Below are 19,031 nucleotides of genomic sequence, written 5' to 3' on the forward strand. Positions count from 1 at the left end.
TACATATGGCAAAACTGCACATAAGCCATTGAGATAATATTACTACGTATGGAGGAGACACCACGAACAAAATCTGTGCGCCATTTTTTTGCTCTAACTAAGTTTTAAAAATTATTATTTAGTTAGGTACTTAACGATGAAAGTTATTCCTTTGCACTTTTCCGTATTATTTGTATTATTTGTGCAATATCGTAACACACACGAAGGAATGTTTGATGCGTTTCACTTTAAAACCATTAAAAAATACCGCTCAACATACGTCACATGACGTATGTTGAGTGGAACATAAGTGACGTAGGCGGTGTCGTCTCCTATTAATATTATCTCAATGACATAAGCAGAGATAATACGCCTACAAAAAATATCTTACTACTTTTCTCTATAATTTGAAATCATCATCATTAGCCCATATTCGTTCCCACTGCTGGGTATGTTGAACTTAAATTACATACAATAACATTTAATACATTTATAAAATTAAAAAATTATAATTTTCCCAACTTCTACCTATCAATGCAAGGAAAAACGAACGTCATATAATGTGTAAAAACACCTTTATTATATAATTCTTGCGTCCCCTTAATTACAAGAATTTATCCAAACAATAACTTTGTTATCAATCCAAAGATTTAGGTCTTTGTAACATTCGCAAATTCCGAATTTCCGAACACGCGACGGAGATCGCACCGCCTTGCACTGCTGCATATTCAAAATATTTATTAAAATGGGATTCTTTCAAAAGCTTTTGCTGTTTATTTTGTGGCTTTGAATAATCATATAAATAATATAAATAATTAACTTATCATGGGAAGTTATCACTGAAACGTATACGTAACTTTTCTATTGGAAAGTTTAAAAATGTAATGTAGGTATTGGCACAGACTAATAATAATATACTGTATTGGAATCCTATTTTTAAGAAGCAATAATCTAAACTAAAGAATTTATTATCTCCTCCTAGTAGTTCATCTTATTACATATTTAAATAAAGCCTATAGCGAATTTGTTTGTTTGAACATGCTAATCTCAAGAACTACTGGACCGATTTAAAAAATTCTTACTGTTGGATATGTGCGTGTTTCCCATGTAGTTATATCATCATATTTTAAACACAGATTATTTAAAGTATAATTTATTGAAAGAATTTCAGGAAAATGGGTATAAAAGAAACACTGTAATATTTAAGAAAATTCATTTATTTCAAATATTATCTATCGGAATCGATTAGTTAATACAAATAGAAAAGTTCTACAAAGACTACATTCGCGTCAACACGCTCACAACTGATCTTGTACATTGTAAAATATATCGAATGAAAAATTATATTTGTCTTTATATGATTAAAATTAGGAAGGTATAAAGAACGAAAATGAAATTAGGAGTCGTAGATACTAGAATTATTAGGACAATTATAGGAGCATATATTTTAATAGATGAAAAAAATTGAGAATTACAACCAAGCTACATAGTTACTACACTGAAAAATACTCTGATTTTTACTCAAAATGATTATACTCTACAAACATAATTTTTCATTCGATATCACAAGTATAAAAACTACAATATTTTTGCACTTTTCAAGGCTTGATTACATAGAAAATAGATGTATAGTTATAAGGCATATTATGTGCGATTAAATATCTATTTTTGTTATGAACATTATAACTTATCAGTGTTAAAAACAAATTCACGAGGATAGGAATAAAAAATAAAAAAAAAAAAATTTTTGAAGTTTGTTACGAAAAATCATATACATACTCAAACTCAAACTCATATGTAATTTCAATTTCGAATGTTTTAAACTTAAAAAAATAGTCTGCAATAATATTCATAAATCATAAACATTACAATTTGTATAATATAATTCGATAGATACATTTAAATCATGAATACAATTGAGATTTCAATAATACTAAGGTTAGTTGTTTATTTAATTGAAAAAATTAATCTTATCCCTAACAGTCTCCACATATTAAGTATACTTGTCTTCAAAAGGTTAACTTATAATATTTTCTACTGAGTACAGGCACAGATAAAAAATGTGCACAGATTCATAATTATTGTAGTTTAATATGTCTGGCAACATATGCCTACACGGAAGTTTTTCAATACATATTACTAAAAGTAAGTTTTTGAATTCTTAAAAATACATGAGATTTTATATTCGCTAATAACTGTTATTGTAAATTAAGTAATTAAGTGGTTAATTAAAAATAAAACATAAAATAAATGAAAGTTCTAAATTAAACTAAAACGAACTACTTTTTGGTGTTAGTAGCTACACAACAAAGATTATGAACTAAAAAATAAATATTTTAAGTATCGAACGTATTTCATTGCACGAGGAAATATATTTTGCAAATATATTATTATGAACATAAGTGCGTGTACGATGGCACTTTTCAATAAATATAATATAGCAAAATAAATCTATTAACAATACTTTTATATACAAATGTGCGAGTGCGTATTTGTGCTGTTGCCATACTATAAAAATATAACCTTGTCTATGGCACAAAACATCAAGCCAAGGAGGTTTGATATAAAAAGAAATATTTACAACGAAATAACAAGGAGTTACTCCAAAGAGGAAAACGGGAGTAAAAAATTGAGACGGATTCGTTTAAATGCTCAGTACATCATTGAAATTTGTTGACTACTTGCTTAACCCAACTTCCCTTCTGTTCTTCGGTGGTTTCAGATTCGGTAATACTGTTTTTATTTGCGGGAATGTTGGATTTCACTGTAGCCATTTCTTTTACTTCTGTAGTTCTTTCAAAGGAGGCTACTTTGGTTGTAATTGACTTCGGTTTGGCCGGTTGTATCGGCTTTTTATTCTGTACGGGCTTGGTTTGTGTTTTGGACATTTGTTCAATCTCCATTCGCCTTTCTAACACTGATTTTGTTTTTGGCTGTTCGACTGATGATCTTTTATTTTCAACAACACGTTTTCGTGTGGCTGAATCTAAACTCGCTCGTTCGAATGTTAGTCTAGTCATTTGAATTGTATTCTTTTCTTCTTCGGTTTCTTTCGTCTCTTTTGTATCTTTTACTGTATTCGTTTCTGCTTTACTTTTTAGTTTGTCTTCATTCTTCGCTATAGGAGTCGAGTCAGATCTTGTAAATGCTGGTTTTACAGCTGTATTTCGTTTAATCGTTCGAGTATTCACAGACTCTGTAGATGAAGACTGTTCTTTATTCTTACTAATGTTTTTATTAGCTACTACTTTAGTTTGAACTGTGGCTACTGATGATATTTGTGTTATCTTAGGTTTTATAGGTACTGGAGGTGCAACTTTAGTTTTAACAACTCTTTCCGTACTAGTTATGTTACTTTTATTACTAGTCACATTTTGAACTTTACTCGTAGTAACGGTTTGAATAGTAGCTTTTTCTGATATACTGGCTATGACAGTTTTCTTTGCTTTAAATGAAGAATTACGCTTGATACTTTCAACTCGATTTAAGGGTTTATTCACTACTTTACTATCAGTTTCTTTCTCAGCCGTTTCTTCTTGATCGGAATAAACAGCTGAATCTCTAAACACATCTTCGCCTGTAAAATGTTCAAGCTTCTCAAATGTTTTCTCGTAAAAACTTTCATCTGAATTGATATGGCTTGATTCAGTAGATTCCACAACTGATTGACACACAGTTACTTTATTTTGTGGTTCTTGATATGTACTTTCACTGGATGAAGTAACAAATGACGAATTCGAGAAAAGACTATCGGGTCGAACTGCGTTTTTGTTTATTAGCACATTTATGTTTTTCATTTCATTTTTCTCACTAATTAAAGTTGTTGGATCTACGTAATCTGACTGGGCTATTCTAGCGCCTAAATGCTTACTACCCTGCATGTAAATAGGCAGTTTATTCAAACTTTGATAGGAACTATTATTTGATTTTGAAGGAGAGGGCGTACTGCTTATAGAACTTGATATCGATGTCACCATGCTCATACTCTTTTCAAACGGAGGTCTGAATAATGTAGGCTTTTGGTTTAGATTATCACAGCTATGTGACATAACTTCTAAATTGTTTTTCTCTATTTGATTTTCATTTATAGTACTCTTTTCACAGACACTTCTGCTCAAAGCATCGGCGTTAGTTGAATAAAGGATAGTTGAAGTTGTTGGACTGTTATCTGTTGATGTTATAATAACTTTGATGTCGTTAGCGTCGAATGGCTTTGATGGTTTATTCGGATCGATTTTATTTTGATTGTCATCTGAATGTTCGTCGCCTATAATGCTTCGGAATCTTTGGAGCAGGTTTTTAGAATAACTCCTTGGATTTAAAGCAGATCTTTTTTCGCTTGTTGGACTTTTTAGATCAGTTTTATCTTGATTATTAGTATCGTTAGCGTTTATTTCTGCTTCTTCGCTTTTAGGTGGAGTACGATTTTTGAAACGGCTTAAGACATTTTTCAGTGACAGCACATTACCATTTGGTTTATAAATTTTATGTTCTGGATGTATAACGTCCACAATTTTTGTATTATTCTGTTGATTTGTTAAGGCTTCACACGACGATGTTACTGATATATCTAAGTTAGCCTGAGAATTAACAATGTTTTCATTTTTATTAGCATCTAATTTAATCTTTTCAAAATTGTTTTTATAGCATCGATCGATTTCTTCTTCAAGTTCTAGTGTTGATTTACTGATGTTTTGCGAATCATCGGTAGACTTAGTGCTCTTATTAAATTTTAATATATCATTTTCACTCATATATGCTTCTACATCATCATAACTTATTTCACTTTGATCTGCTGCAATCGTGAATGGTCGATCAACGCTCATTACTTTGCCATCTCTATTTAAGTAAGTCTTACTGTTACTGTTTGGTTTACATTTAAACGTTGTCAAGTTTGTTTCATCTTGACCATTTGTTGGTACTTGGAAGCTTCGTGGCAATGAACCTGATTTTCTATCTCTTGAAACATTAAAATGGTCTTTTTGACGACTCAACCAAATCTCAGGTGTATTTGGACTTTGGTGGTCTGGACTCATCGGTAGATAGTCAGCAGGTAAAGTATTAGGCACTTCTTTCTTTCGTCTACAGACGTCTATTAAATTATCGTAGAGGTTTTCTTCATTAGCGACAGGTGGTCCTTGATTCTCCATAGTTACATAGTAATCTGAACTTTTGCGTTTATTTTGTGGATGTGAATTCACCACTTTTTCAGGTGTTTTTACAGGAACGTCATAAATGCCGTCGTCTAATGCGTCTCGATTCTTTTTAATTTCATCAAACGATAAATAAACATAGTCAGATTCGGGACCTAGTCTCGGAATTTCTGATGTAATTTGCGTTAAGGAACTTGGTGGGGACTTTTTAATAGGTAAATGTGGCTGATGTTGTATTAATTTACTTTTACTATTCAATGCGTGTAGACTTTCTTCAACGCGCTTTTCCATTCTTAGTGTTTCGTAAATGTGATCATCATCTGACATAACGTTTTCTTTATCAATTTCAACCACTTGATCGTTATCATCCATGTTATCTTCGTCGATCGAAAGTTCTAGATTTTCTGACATTTGCCGCGTAAATTTTGGTTTTAATTTAGTTAGATCGCTACGTGCAAGTATCTCTTGATCAGGTATCGAGTGAGATTTTAATAGTCTTTGATGTCTTCTGTGAGCGCTGTTTCTTTGTTGCTGTTTCTTCAATAGCTTCTGGAACTCTCTATTTTGCATTAAAAGTTGAGATATGATCTGTTCTAACGGTTGTTCATTTTCTTCACAACTTTCTTGGATATCATCTTGTACTTCACTAGGTTTCTCCTCAGTTTCAGTTCCTTCGTTAATGATTTTTTGTTTATTTAAGTACTTTACTTTTTCCAACTCATTCTTTTTAAATGAATCTGTCTTCTCTATTAGTTTTTTATAAGTCTCTTCGTCTATATCTTCATCTTTACTGATTTTGTCCGGTAAAGAGATCTGTGTCGTTAGTTTTGGTTTATCAACATTGAGGCTATCATTCGACTCCGATATATGCAAAATGTTTTCTGTTGATACATCACTTGAAAAATCGGTATAAAATCTTGTAGTAGTATCCGTCCCGAAACGTCCTTTTGCTCTATTCTTTTTGATTTTCGATATTTTCTTGGGAATATTTTTAGTGTTGTACATTTTAATTTCTATATTCTGTTTTGATACTACGTTTCGCTTTCTATTCTCCGTTTCATTATCAGACATTAGTTCGTTAGACTTCATTTTCTTGCTGATTTTATTTGAACCACAGTTACGGCATTCAAATTCGATCTTATCATTTCTACCGTCATTTCTTTCACTATCACTATCTTGAGATCGCTTTGTAAGGAAGGCTTGTGCATTTTGTTGCAAGCCTGGTTCAGATTTTCGTCTCCAAGTACCAATTTTAGAGAGTTTCGATCTTTGAGGATCATCTTTGGACTTTGATCTTAAGGTATCCGTTTTATGTTTATCATTTTCGATACATCTTGACTTCCTCGTATGAAGCGTTCCCATAGAATCAGTGACTGGAATATTTTCTTTAATTTTCGCACATTTAAGACATGTTCTCTGTCTTTTAACGCCTAAAGTATCAGTAAGATCTTCCTTGCTCTTCGTTTCCGTATAACCAACGATATTATCAGAGGAGTGGAAGTTTCTAGTTTTATTCAAAGAGCCACTAAATTCTTTGCTAACACTTTCTTGGGAAGATTTAAAGTCTGAACATTTGCAACTGGGCTTTCTCTCTATATGTTCAACGCTTCCAGAATCAATGTAATGTAGTGCTCGATCGCATTCTGGGCATTTTTCTGTGGACACATCATCATTTTTGCAGTTACATTTATCTTTGGAATCTCCTTCGCAATCTGAACACAGATCTATGTAGCAATTATCGCATGTATAGTCTGTGCCTTTTTCAATTGAAACTTGAGCACAATCGCAGTCTTGACTTGTGTCTCTTGAATTTGGAACTGTGTTTTTCCTGTTTTTCTTTAATCTTCCTCGAATGCCGTTTTCGAATGACTTTCGCCTTTCTCGTTCTAATTTACGTTTTTCGAGATACTCGGGCGCAGATAGTTGTTTACGCATCGACGCTTGTGATATGAGGTTGTGTGATTTCTCCGCTAGAATATCATCTGTAAGAAAAAATATTTTGGTTTAGCTGCTTGTGTATTTTTTAGCTCCAATTGGTCAATTGTTTTTTTTTTCTTTGATATAAACTTCTAGGGAAAACTTATCGTTAAATTATTCATAATTTATTTATCATTAAAAAGACAACTTACCATCAGTTTTATTCTGTCCTAACTCCATAACAAGCTGACGCGCGTGCGACGGTATAACTGCGTTGTAGTTTTCCAGTATGACCTAAAAATAAAATTATAAATTAAACAAACTTTTCCTTTAGAAAAAAAGTTATACATATACAAAGTTACACAAATACTGAAAGATTTTCAAAAGTAAGATCAATACTATATTTACAACTATTAATATTAATAGGCATATTTATCAAACTATTCATTATCTACGGAACTAAATAGACACAATAAAATCGAATGATTTTCTGAATCTGATCATAACAATTAAAACAACTACCCTCAAATTTCGTCCAAGACAATCTATTTATAATATTGCAAATTGAACTCACCCGCTTTAACAATAAGGTCCATTCTCGCTTGTGTCTCGGTGATCTTGCTTGTAATGTGAGTTGTGCTCTCGGAGCGTCCCACGGTATCACGTGGAACGATAGCGGAGCGCCCGCTATTGATTCCACTAGCATCATGTTGTTGCACTGTATGGAAAAATGAGCTTTATTATGTGGTGTATAAGAGTCATTTTAAAGGCATCGTGTTGTTGGCTTGTAAATATAGAAAAATCGGCCTTATTATGTGGTATATAAAAATAATTGTAGAGGCATCATGTTTTTGCACCGTAAGGTATGGAAAAATGAGCCTTATTACGTTGAAATAAACGTCATTCAACAGATATTATTAGAATTATTGTGTGGGAGATAAGTCTCGTTCTACAAGCATCATCATTGCACTGTAAGTATGGGAATGAGCTTTATTGTGTGGTATATAAGAGTCATTTTAGAGGCATCGTGTTGTTGCATTGTTGGTATAGAAAAATATAGAAAAATTATAAGAGCTATTCTACAAGCATGTAGTATTGTTGCTTTGTAAGTATAAAAAATTGAGCTTTGAAAATGTATGTGTGTACAAGATGCAAATATAATTATAACTATCATTACTGCATATTATTAATACGATAAAAAGATACAGTAAAGCTATTTCCGATTGCATGAAAATTTAAATTTGATATACGAAAAAGTCGATAAAAATAATAAAGCAAAGCTTACCATAATATGCGACTTGTACGCAAGAATGCCGTCTTCTCTATTTTTTGTAACAAGCAACATTTTATCGAAGAGGAAGGCGTGTCGCATCGCCTTCGCGCCGAAAACTCTGTAAGTAAATAAAAAAATATATAAACATAGAATAAACCGTTTCAATTTTCAGATTATACTGCAAAACTATAGAAAAAAAGGAGCAACTGCGAGAACTTTTTGAACGTGGGTAAAATTTTGTGCCAAACATACATTTAATTTATTTTTTATATATATTGCCACTGTGATTTAATATCAATTTATCAAGATCAAGTTAAAAGTCAAACAAAACAAAGAAAATGGTATTTTCAAGCAAATTTGTTCTCTGAAAAGGTGTTGGCTAAGCTTAACGACTTCAGAATAATTATTATTTAATAATAATTTCTTATAATTTAATATTTACCTAAATGTCCCTTCGGCACACAGCTCTCCATATGTAGTCAGGTCCGGCCCGTTCCAACCGTATAGTAATGATTGGATTTCCTGAAAAATAATTGTTTATGTGTTAAAATTTGCTAGGATATTATAATAATTTAATTATTAACACGATTTAATTTAATTTTAAGTCTGATTGGCAACGGAGGAAAGATATTGGTATGTGCATTGTGCATCTTTCTACAGATGTTACTAACCGTCAAATCATGAAGCTATAGTTTATTATACCTTCATTGGCTGGATTTTTTTTTTAGAAATACGTATATTTAAAAAAAAAAAAACGTGTGGCACTCGGGAACTGCCGCGGTAAAGCTATTGCATGCTATGCCTTCAAGCCACACCTCCGCGCCCGTCGGAGTGGGGAGCGTGAGGTTTTTTCGTTACGGAATTTCTGGATTCGGTCCCCGCGCTCAAGGCCCGCGATAGAAGCTATGCAATAGCTTAATATTATTGTATTTACATTATTCGAATCTAGACATGTATGTAAAAGTAACAAATAAAACCAAACTAACTTGCACTCTAACAGCATGTTCGTGCCGCCGTTTCATGTCGTCAATGTGTTGCGCTATCCCTGTCATCTTGAGTAGCGCGTACTCTGTCTCGCAGGACGCACATTGCTTTACTACGTTCTGAAATTGATTATGAGAAAGTTATAAGAGTTACAGTTTTGTAAATATGGAGACTAATATTGTGCTAATATAGATGCATGGTATAAACTTTCACTTTTTTCGAAAAATATCGGTCCTTGATTAAAATTGTGTACCAAATAAGATTTTAGTATGATTTATCTAGAACACTAGTGAAACTGCGGAGAGGAAGGAATTATGCAAATTAAAGACAAAGAATTTCTGCAGGTGCATAAATGCATATTTCGTATCTCAAATCGTACAGATTGTAGATATTAGATCGTAAAATAAAAAATATATAACATTATAGTTCAATTAGCGAGCTATTCTGTCAGTATTCCAAGAGTAAGCTTTCCTTCTATATAGTTGGCTTTTCTCATTAACAAAAAGTCTGATAGAATTATTATTATATTATTAGAAAGCTGCATTAAATAAACGAAACCTCACCTGTAGCAACAGATGATACTTCAAAATCCGTTGCACTGGCTTCAATAAATACGACGCTAGTGGCAAAGGATGGTTTAACTCCAGTTGTCTCTCTCTGAACTCTCTTGCACTCTGTGATTTCGAGGCTAGTGCTGCTAATCGTTCCATAGTACGAGGATACCCGGTACAATATGAGGTGTATACAGAGAAACCAGTAGTGTTGTTGACGAAGCAACGCGCTATGCATGTCTCGTCTAGACGGCAGGCGTTTAGCTCTGTGCAGAGCGATCTGTGGAAGAGTTTTATGAGTACAGATACAGATAATAAACTTTACTACTATACTACTACAAATTTTAAATACTGCATGTTTAAAATATACTGGTAGTACAACTACATAACTATTGTGGATGAAGGTAACTTACAATATAGGTGTTAATGAAATTAATTAATTTGAGTATTTTAATGCTACAACAGCTGTAAGAATAGTTACTAGAGGGAAAATGGCATAATTTAAATCGAGGAAATTTAATTGATAAATTAATAGTACTTTCCTCCTATACATACGTAGTAACTATTGTGCCATAAAAAGGTTTAGTTTAATTGTTATTTTTACTTCTAGCATAAAATTAGGTTTGAGATACATACGACATATTTTGAAAGTACCGATAGGTAGTACTCGCAGTAGAAGTATTTTATTTCTGTCCGATAAATCTATAAATTACAAAAACAACATGCACGAAGTTACCTTTAGTATTTTTATTTGTATTACGTAATTGTGTCGAAACGAATATTTTTTTTACGGCAAACGTGACAAAAATGCCAAAACTATTTCAAAAATCCAATGGACGTGTATTGAGAAATATTCAAGATGTGACTTCACAGTTACTTTATTGTTTAAGGATTTAACTGTAACAATAAAATCTACGTGACATTTGGAGAAACTCCCAAATTGTACGTCGGTTGTATATTAAAAGTACCTGTACTTTGTAAATATCCTGGTGTGTGAGGTATGTGATAAATAAAAAGTTTCTAGTTTCTACTAATATTACTATATAGGTGAAAGTTTTTGAGGATATTTGCAATTACAAACAAGGTAAATAGATCCATTGTATAGTTTGAAATAACGTAGTTTTTGTGTAATTTTTAAAACATTGTAGAAATAATAAGCGCAATACTATTTCTTCATCTATTAAGTTTCTGCTAATAGCCCTTTATTATATATTTTGGTAATCTCTTCCTATTCTACATAATGATTCCATTCAGATTTTCCACTTTAAGTAGCCATAAATCTCCTCTAAATAGGTAAAGTAGGTATGTATATTATATATTAATTCTTGTTCTTTCACGTGATAAATTAGATTAAGTAGTTAGTAAGTTTTAAATTATAAGCTTCGGCGTCTATGCTTTGCGTCTTCTACTTTCTAGGCATCATAATATAACTAACATTTATGTCAATAAATCTTGCTTACGTTAAAAGAATACCTGTGAAATACCACAGTATAAAAGAATACCGCAAACTTAATATGCATCTGCAGTAATTTTTTCACTACCGGTTTGAGACGTGCATTTGAAACTCTATACGCCTTACAATTTACTCGTTTGACTAACAAAAGCGCGGTGTTGTATATCAGTGCAAAGCCAGCCAAGTGGCAAGTTAGCCCGTTGTTCTAAGTTTTAAGGGGATTTAGGAGGTGCGACTTGAAATAGTCGCAAGTTGAAAAAGTGTAGGACTGAGTAGGAGAGAGTATTTATGTATAAAAAATTGTACTGCTTTCCGTTATTGCTTGTTGCAAAACAGCGATTTCAGAAGAAATACATTTAAAAATATGAAATTAAACTCAACTGTTAGGGCCCCTTGTCTGTTAAAATAACCTGGTAAGGCCAGAAGTTTCGGTATACACGAAGAAAAATTATAAGTTAAAGCAAATCTTATTAAACCATATAAAAGAGAATCTTTCTTATAAGCCAATGCAACAGTAGTGCGAACAGTATATGAAATATGAATATTGAATATGATCTGCAAAGGCTTTGAATATTTTTGTTTTAACCCCACAATCAGTTCTAGAATAATATTCTATCATATTATGATTACGTTATTTTAAGTAAAGCAAGCAAGTTGGGAAATAAATTATAAATGACATTTTAACCACCAATTTAATGCATTGTCGTGTCGTTAGATAGTCGCATAGTCGCCTATCTATACCGAGCCTAAACACTTCGGAATAGATATTACACAGTAACTGGTTCCAAATGCTGCGGTTTTACTTTCATATGCAAACACTGGATTAGAATTAAAGATGGCTTTGGTTCTTCATCTAATTATAAATTTAATTTTATGCATTTTCCATGTCCGTTTTCGAGATTTACGACAGGCGTTGATTGATTTTACATTCTTAATGCACTTCCAATAAGTACTAAGTAATGCTTAGTAATAAAGCTCTGTACTAAGTTTCTTACTTGAAGTGATTTAAAAAAAATCTACGGGCTGCAGTTACACATGCAACGTTGTTGTACCTCTCTACGATTATTGTATCAGATACCATTTTACTTATTTACCACTTTTCAATTACTATTTCTTTAGACTTATCCCATACACAGATTTACAAGCCGTTATCGTGATTTCAAAGCCGGTGATATATCAGGGATTGTGTTGTTGAGAGCAAATCCTCCCCTTATCCAACATTTTGACGTCCCCTGCTTTATAGACACCCTCGCTAACAGGGCTGGACTTTACAATATTACGAAGTATTTTTTGGAAAAATAAGTTACTCTTATGTGATATTCACAATGCTTGTATTATAATTATTATTTATTAGGTATCGTTATCACTTTTTTCATTCTACATAATTCGCTCGTTTCTATAATCTTTTTAAATTTACGTGTACTTTATGGAATATTCTTACCACGATTGCAATGAATTGGACGATAACGATTTTTTTTATGTATGCATAGCAAACGAGCTGTAGCGTCACCGGACAGAAAGCGATGATTGGCGCCGCCCATGAACAACCACAGACTCTGATTTACGTAATTATAGTAAGTCAATAGAATTTCTCATGTTTGCAAAAAATTGAAGTTAATTATAGACAAATGAAGCAATCAATATCAATTTCGCACAGCAACAAATAATGGTTCTAGCAGAATTCAAGAAAAAACTGCGAGCTAAGTACACATTATGCTATGTCATTACAGTAGTTATTTTGAAACGACCGAGCGTTGTCAATTTAAAACCAATACATCTAATTACATGCACTTAGTCACGCTTAGTAATTTACACTGTTGGATTCATTTTGCCTATAATTTCCTGTTCCATTAACTCTTTAATACAATACGCGAAGGACATGACCTAAATGTTACTATGTGGTCTTGGAATTGTTTATTGTGTATTGGTTATTCCTTTAGTATGTTTATTTAAACGCGCTAATTTGTAGGTAATATTTTTAATAGAGTAATGTGTAGACACGACGATTATTTATCAATAATTTTTTATCAAAACTCAAGACCCAAATGAATATAAAATAGATTTTACTTATTAATTTGCTGTTCAAGTAAAATCATTAAAACTAGGTTACGCTAACAAAGTAATCAATAAAATACAGCCTAATTAAGAACCTCCACTTTTTTAAGTTAGTTAAAATGTTGTTAGTACGGCCCTGTTGTTGCTATGGAAGTGTAACAGCTCGTTTTAATATTGCAAGAGTGATTTTTACCACGATTTATATTGTGATAACTAGTAAAGCTGCATAGCTAATATACTATGATAAATAAAATATAGGATTACTAGCTTTCCGCCCGCGGCTTCACCCGCGTTTTCAAAGAAAAACCCGTTCCCGTAGGATTTCCGGGATAAAAGTATGGATTTTATCCCTAATGAAATCCATACTATAATATTATAAATGCGAAAGTAACTCTGTCTGTCTGTCTGTTACTTAATCACGCCTAAACTACTGAACCAATTTGCATGAAATTTGGTATGGAGATATTTTGATACCCGAGAAAGGACATAGGCTATCTTTTATTGCGAAATATGTACCACGTGCGAAGCTGGGGCGGACCACTAGTACTTTATAAATTTAAAACATATGGCAAGTATACATATGGCAACTAAACCGATAGAATTTTAACCTAATTACTTTTATAATTCTGTAATGTTGTAGTTCTATGTATGTAATTGGAAATAAATATATTTGTTTAATAGCTTACTTGTTAAATGCGTAAATATCTTCGATGTTGTTGAACAGCTCCGATAGCTCATCGTCCGAAAACGTTGAGTCCCTTCGCCATACATGCAGGTATCCCTGAAAAATGTTATGATTTTTGTTAACTACTGAATTAAAATATTAAGTACCTACTTATTATTTGTAGAATAAGCCGAAAAAAGGAGCAGTATCCATACTAATATTATAAATGCGAAAGTAACTCTGTCTGTCTGTCTGTTACTCAATCACGCCTTAACTACTGAACCAATTTGCATGAAATTTGGTATAGAGATATTTTGATACCCGAGAAAGGACATAGGCCTCCTTTTTACCCCGGGACATAGGATAGGTTTTATCCCGGAAATCCCACGGGAACGGGAACTATGCGGGTTTTTCTTTGACTGCACGGGCGAAGCCGCGGGTGGAAAGCTAGTTTATGATATTATCCTGACTGAATCTCAGTCATTATTATCATACATAAAGAACTATTAGAAGAACTATGTGTAAATGTTTTATTTTATCCGTAATACACATACACAAATGTTGTATAATTAAAACATCTCTTAAATTAGGGATTATAATTATAACGAACCTACTAAACATATTTACAAATCTTCTTAACTCAATTCTAACGGGTCAACCAAGAAGGTTTTACTAGGATGTATTAAGATTAACCAAGATAAGTCTTCCTCATACAATGGACAATCTATTGGTAAACCACATGCAGTCAGAACTCAATTTGCGGAGTTCTAGCACATGAGTAGAAAGACGGAACAGAGACTAAGCTTCAAACAACCGCGCGAATCGATTGCACTACTACAAGTACGCGGGGCATGTGTGTGTGACCGCAGGCCGCTTGTCGCGTACGCAGCGATTCTGGAAAAAACCGGTTTGCGCTTGCACAGGCTGAGGACAGTCTCAGGGTTGATACGACGCACGTTGTTTGTTTTATTAGTTGCAACTTGCAAGTTTGAATATTTTAATATAAAACGTAATATTTTATTGTTAAAAATGGTTGTTTATTGTACTGTGTGTATGAATAATACTAGAAAAACTAAAAATATATCATACTTCAACTATCCCAGGGAGTACAATAGGTGAGTAAATATTTTGATTATTACTTTTTCAAGTAAGTACCTACTTGCGTTTATTTTATTAGGTCCTTTTTTAATAAGAAGAGAATTGTACACGGTGTGTTTTACCTTTCATTATTATTACAAGTTTATTGTGACAACCCTACCAAAATAGGTAACAATTTTGCACGTTCTTAAGAAGCTTAGTCTCTGTTCCGTCTTTCTACTCATGTGGTTCTAGCTCAGATTGTGAATAAAATTACATTTGTACTGTTCGTAATTTGCACGTTGTGACATCATTGGAATTTGAACTTTAGGGTTGTAAACATAGGTTCCAATTTGAATATTGTTTATATTAAATATCAAGATTGTCAACTAATTTTCTATTTCTTAGTTAAGTAAGATTTTTGATAAGTTATAACTCAAAATAATAAAGAAAGAAACGTTTATTCATTATGGTCAGTACAACACACATTTGTACCATTTATAACTTGCCCTGTTTGTTGATTCAGACATTTCATTTCAATTTTAACTTGAATTTGGTAAACACAGTTCCCAAATCATCGTACCTATATTTAAATATCTATATTCAATACAGTATTCTGAAATGCAATAAAAACCGCGGGTTACAACTAGTTGATATGTTATCGAACTTTCTCTATCACCGGACGTTACAGATTGTCTCCCAGTGTGATACATAATCGATATACATATATACTGTATTGTATTGCAATTAACATACATTTAAGATTAATAAGAATCTGTAAAATAAAAGCAGTAAGAAGAAACTTTATGCGAAAAAGCTCATTAAATTAAAGGAACTGCTAATCTATACTAATATTATAAAGCTGAAGAGTTTGTTTGTTTGAACGCGCTAATCTCGGGAACTACTGGTCCGTTTTGAAAAATTCTTTCGGTGTTAGATAGCTAATTTATCGAGGAAGGTTATATATATCATCTCGCTACGACCAACAGGAGTGGAGCCACGGGGGTGAAACCGAGCGGAGCAGCTAGTACCTAAATAAAGCCACAGTTACCAAATTCAACTTGATTCTAAAACTTTACTGCAACAATTATTATACTAAACACTGCCGGCATAATCAGCATTAAGGTGGCAGTAATTCCAGGGTGTAATCTATACAGCTCTGGAATTAATACTGCTTTTAAAAATCATAATATTACCCCCCCCCCCCGATACAGTATGTTAGAAACACAGGTTAAACATAGGTATATTTTATATGCTGACTAATGCAATGAACTGTAAACAATAAAAAATCATTCGGTCATTGTCATTGTCACGTTGGAAAGTGTCGTGAATCATGACATACATTCTTGCGGTTTTTTTATGGTGTCAGCCATACTACATACATGTGGTATGTCTATAGAGTTTTAGGTCTACACTAGTCTAGAACGTAATTTAACAACAGCGTTACATATTGACTTTTTACATTCATATGACATGTAGAACAACTGAGAAATCTTTTGTTTAAAGCAAGTTGGGTGGCAGAGATTGCTTTTAGCGATAATTCCGCCAGTACGTTTGCATTAACACTAGCATAAATTGATTATCAGTGTAAGAAAAGCTTAGCTAAGTTAAAAGCAGCACTTAAAAATAAAATTTTCCTTTGCATTTATTTAAATACCGGGCATCGATTTATCCCTTTGCATTGGTTCAAATGTCAGAGTAAACAAACTCTGTTTATTAAAAATTAAAGAATAATATTTAACTGATAACATTCTCTAGTATTAGTGCAAGCTAAAATAGGAGAGGTATTGCCATGTTTTTTTACGTATGTTCATTTTTCACCGATTTCTCTACAAACTAATAACATAATCCTTTTATTTATTATCAGATTTACAAGAGATTTACTATGTACAGATTATTTTTCTTATCTCCCATATTGACAGGAGTACACATTACACGGTGTAGATATATTTGAGATATATCGTCAACTAGATAAACGTCAATAAATATATCTCAGCCATTACGTTCGTAACGGGATACCATCCTGCGTTGCTTAACTTTCCAGGGATGTCACTTGTGTATTTTTTGTGTAAAGGAACTAGAACGGACATAGGGTTGACTATTTTTCTAGCAGTAAAATATTTAAAAAATTCGCCTAAAAAGCATTGTACTACAAGATGTTATCGATTTATTTTATAGTGTCTAAGATAATCTATTGATTATATCTACAAAACGAGTTTAACTACATCAAAAAACAAGATTAATAAAAATTTTTCCAAATTCTTATGTTACGTATAACAATCATTACTACAATATTGCTTTTTTTACTTCATACTCAATTTTTTTCCTCCATGTGGCAACCCTGCACAAGATGCGCGGGCGCAGGTACAAGCTCATTCAAAAGCGCATTAAATTGATTCAATAAAATAACTGTATCACGCCCACAGTGGCTATAAATATGGCATAGACTACGTATTTTTTATTAAGCCATAAAATATTTTACTTCCAGAATAATTTTTATGGTAAAAAAAAGAAGTATTGAAGAATTTTTATGCAAATAAGACTGATCTTAGTAAGGATGAATTATCGGCAGTTATTTTGTACATGTTTTTGTCTCCGTTTATTTAAATGTATGAAAATAAATAGGAGGTCAATCTTACACTTATTAAAACACTATATGTTATCGCACGAGAATTTAAATACTATGTTACAGTTTTTATAATATTCTACATAATATGAAAGTAGATAGGTGTTACATGACTACCTACAATCGTAGATATTATCCATACTAATATTATAAATGCGAAAGTAACTCTGTCTGTCTGTCTGTTACTCAATCACGCCTTAACTACTGAACCAATTTGCATGAAATTTGGTATGGAGATATTTTGATACCCGAGAAAGGACATAGGCTACCAATTATTGCGAAATATGTACCACGGGCGAAGCCGGGGCGGACCTCTAGTTTTCTATATTCAAAGCGCTTATAACCCACAAAGCAGTATTTTCCATCAATAATTCTTAACAAAATATTCCCTTTATAGTCTATGCTACAAATTAGTATAATTCAGCCCACGTTTATTCCGGTCAATCGACACCCACGACGCACAATATTAACTTGAGATAAAAATAAGATGAATGAAACGTTCGACGCCATGTTGTCGCATATGTTCGCTTTCGTATTTATTTTATAGCATTACTAGCTTTCCGACCGCGGCTTCGGCCGCGTTTTCAAAGAAAAACTGTTTTGTTCCTGTTCCCCTAGGTTTTCTGGGATAAAACCTATCCTATGTGTTAATCCAAGTTACCCTCTACATGTGTGCTAAATTTCATTGAAATCTGTTCAGTAGTAGTTGCGTGAAAGAGTAACAAACATACATACACATACATCCATCCTCTAGAAACTTTCTCATTTATAATATTAGTAGGATAGGACAGGGATAGAATAGGAAAATACTGCTTTGGTAAATTTATACTGATTAGTGATTACTAGCTGTGCCCGGTTATATCTGCAGTGAACTGAGAGATTCTTTCATTTTAAATAAAAGCAAGTTTTCTTAATATACGAGAATTCCTATGTTTTATTTTAGAGGGAGACTAACATAATAATACGTCCGTCTGGTATAAAGCTGATCACATATTATAGAAAATCGATAAGTGAAACAGATGTGAAATGCCCCACAAAGGGACAGGGTACTTCACTATTATTCACTACACGATAATTATAATACTACTATCTGACCGTTGCTTCGCTCGCATGTGCTTTACACCCATACAAACCACCCTCATTTCACAATCTCTAAATTTCATACATACGAGAAAATGACATACGAGAAAAAAAATGTTGTGTGGTTTTATGAAACCACGGTAAAAGTGAAACTGTTCGAACGGTCGGCTGCCGAGTAGGTATACCTACTCGGCAGCCGCGATACACGCGACATGCGCT

At 32.8% G+C, this 19,031-nt stretch overlaps 1 protein-coding gene across 2 annotated transcripts in view; it reads right to left on the reverse strand.

Annotated features, from left to right (window-relative positions):
* Window positions 1-1,766: 1,766 nt before the first annotated feature.
* The window catches only part of GEFmeso (Guanine nucleotide exchange factor in mesoderm), a 77,900-nt gene continuing 60,635 nt past the window's right edge, over window positions 1,767-19,031 (reverse strand). For both annotated transcript variants that reach the window (XM_089711733.1, XM_089711734.1), the window contains exons 4-11: window positions 14,052-14,146; window positions 9,870-10,137; window positions 9,309-9,425; window positions 8,765-8,844; window positions 8,335-8,440; window positions 7,624-7,767; window positions 7,262-7,343; window positions 1,767-7,114 (exon numbers count right to left, since the gene is read on the reverse strand). In XM_089711733.1, coding sequence (XP_089567859.1) covers window positions 2,640-7,114; window positions 7,262-7,343; window positions 7,624-7,767; window positions 8,335-8,440; window positions 8,765-8,844; window positions 9,309-9,425; window positions 9,870-10,137; window positions 14,052-14,146 — 5,367 coding nt within the window. In that variant the 3' untranslated portion in view covers window positions 1,767-2,639. The remainder of the gene's footprint in view (window positions 7,115-7,261; window positions 7,344-7,623; window positions 7,768-8,334; window positions 8,441-8,764; window positions 8,845-9,308; window positions 9,426-9,869; window positions 10,138-14,051; window positions 14,147-19,031) is intronic.

Source organism: Colias philodice, chromosome 27 (genome assembly GCF_061535455.1).
Source record: "Colias philodice isolate Cphi_HAF_F1 chromosome 27, ilColPhil1 Martin Lab GWU primary, whole genome shotgun sequence".
NCBI lineage: Eukaryota > Metazoa > Arthropoda > Insecta > Lepidoptera > Pieridae > Colias > Colias philodice.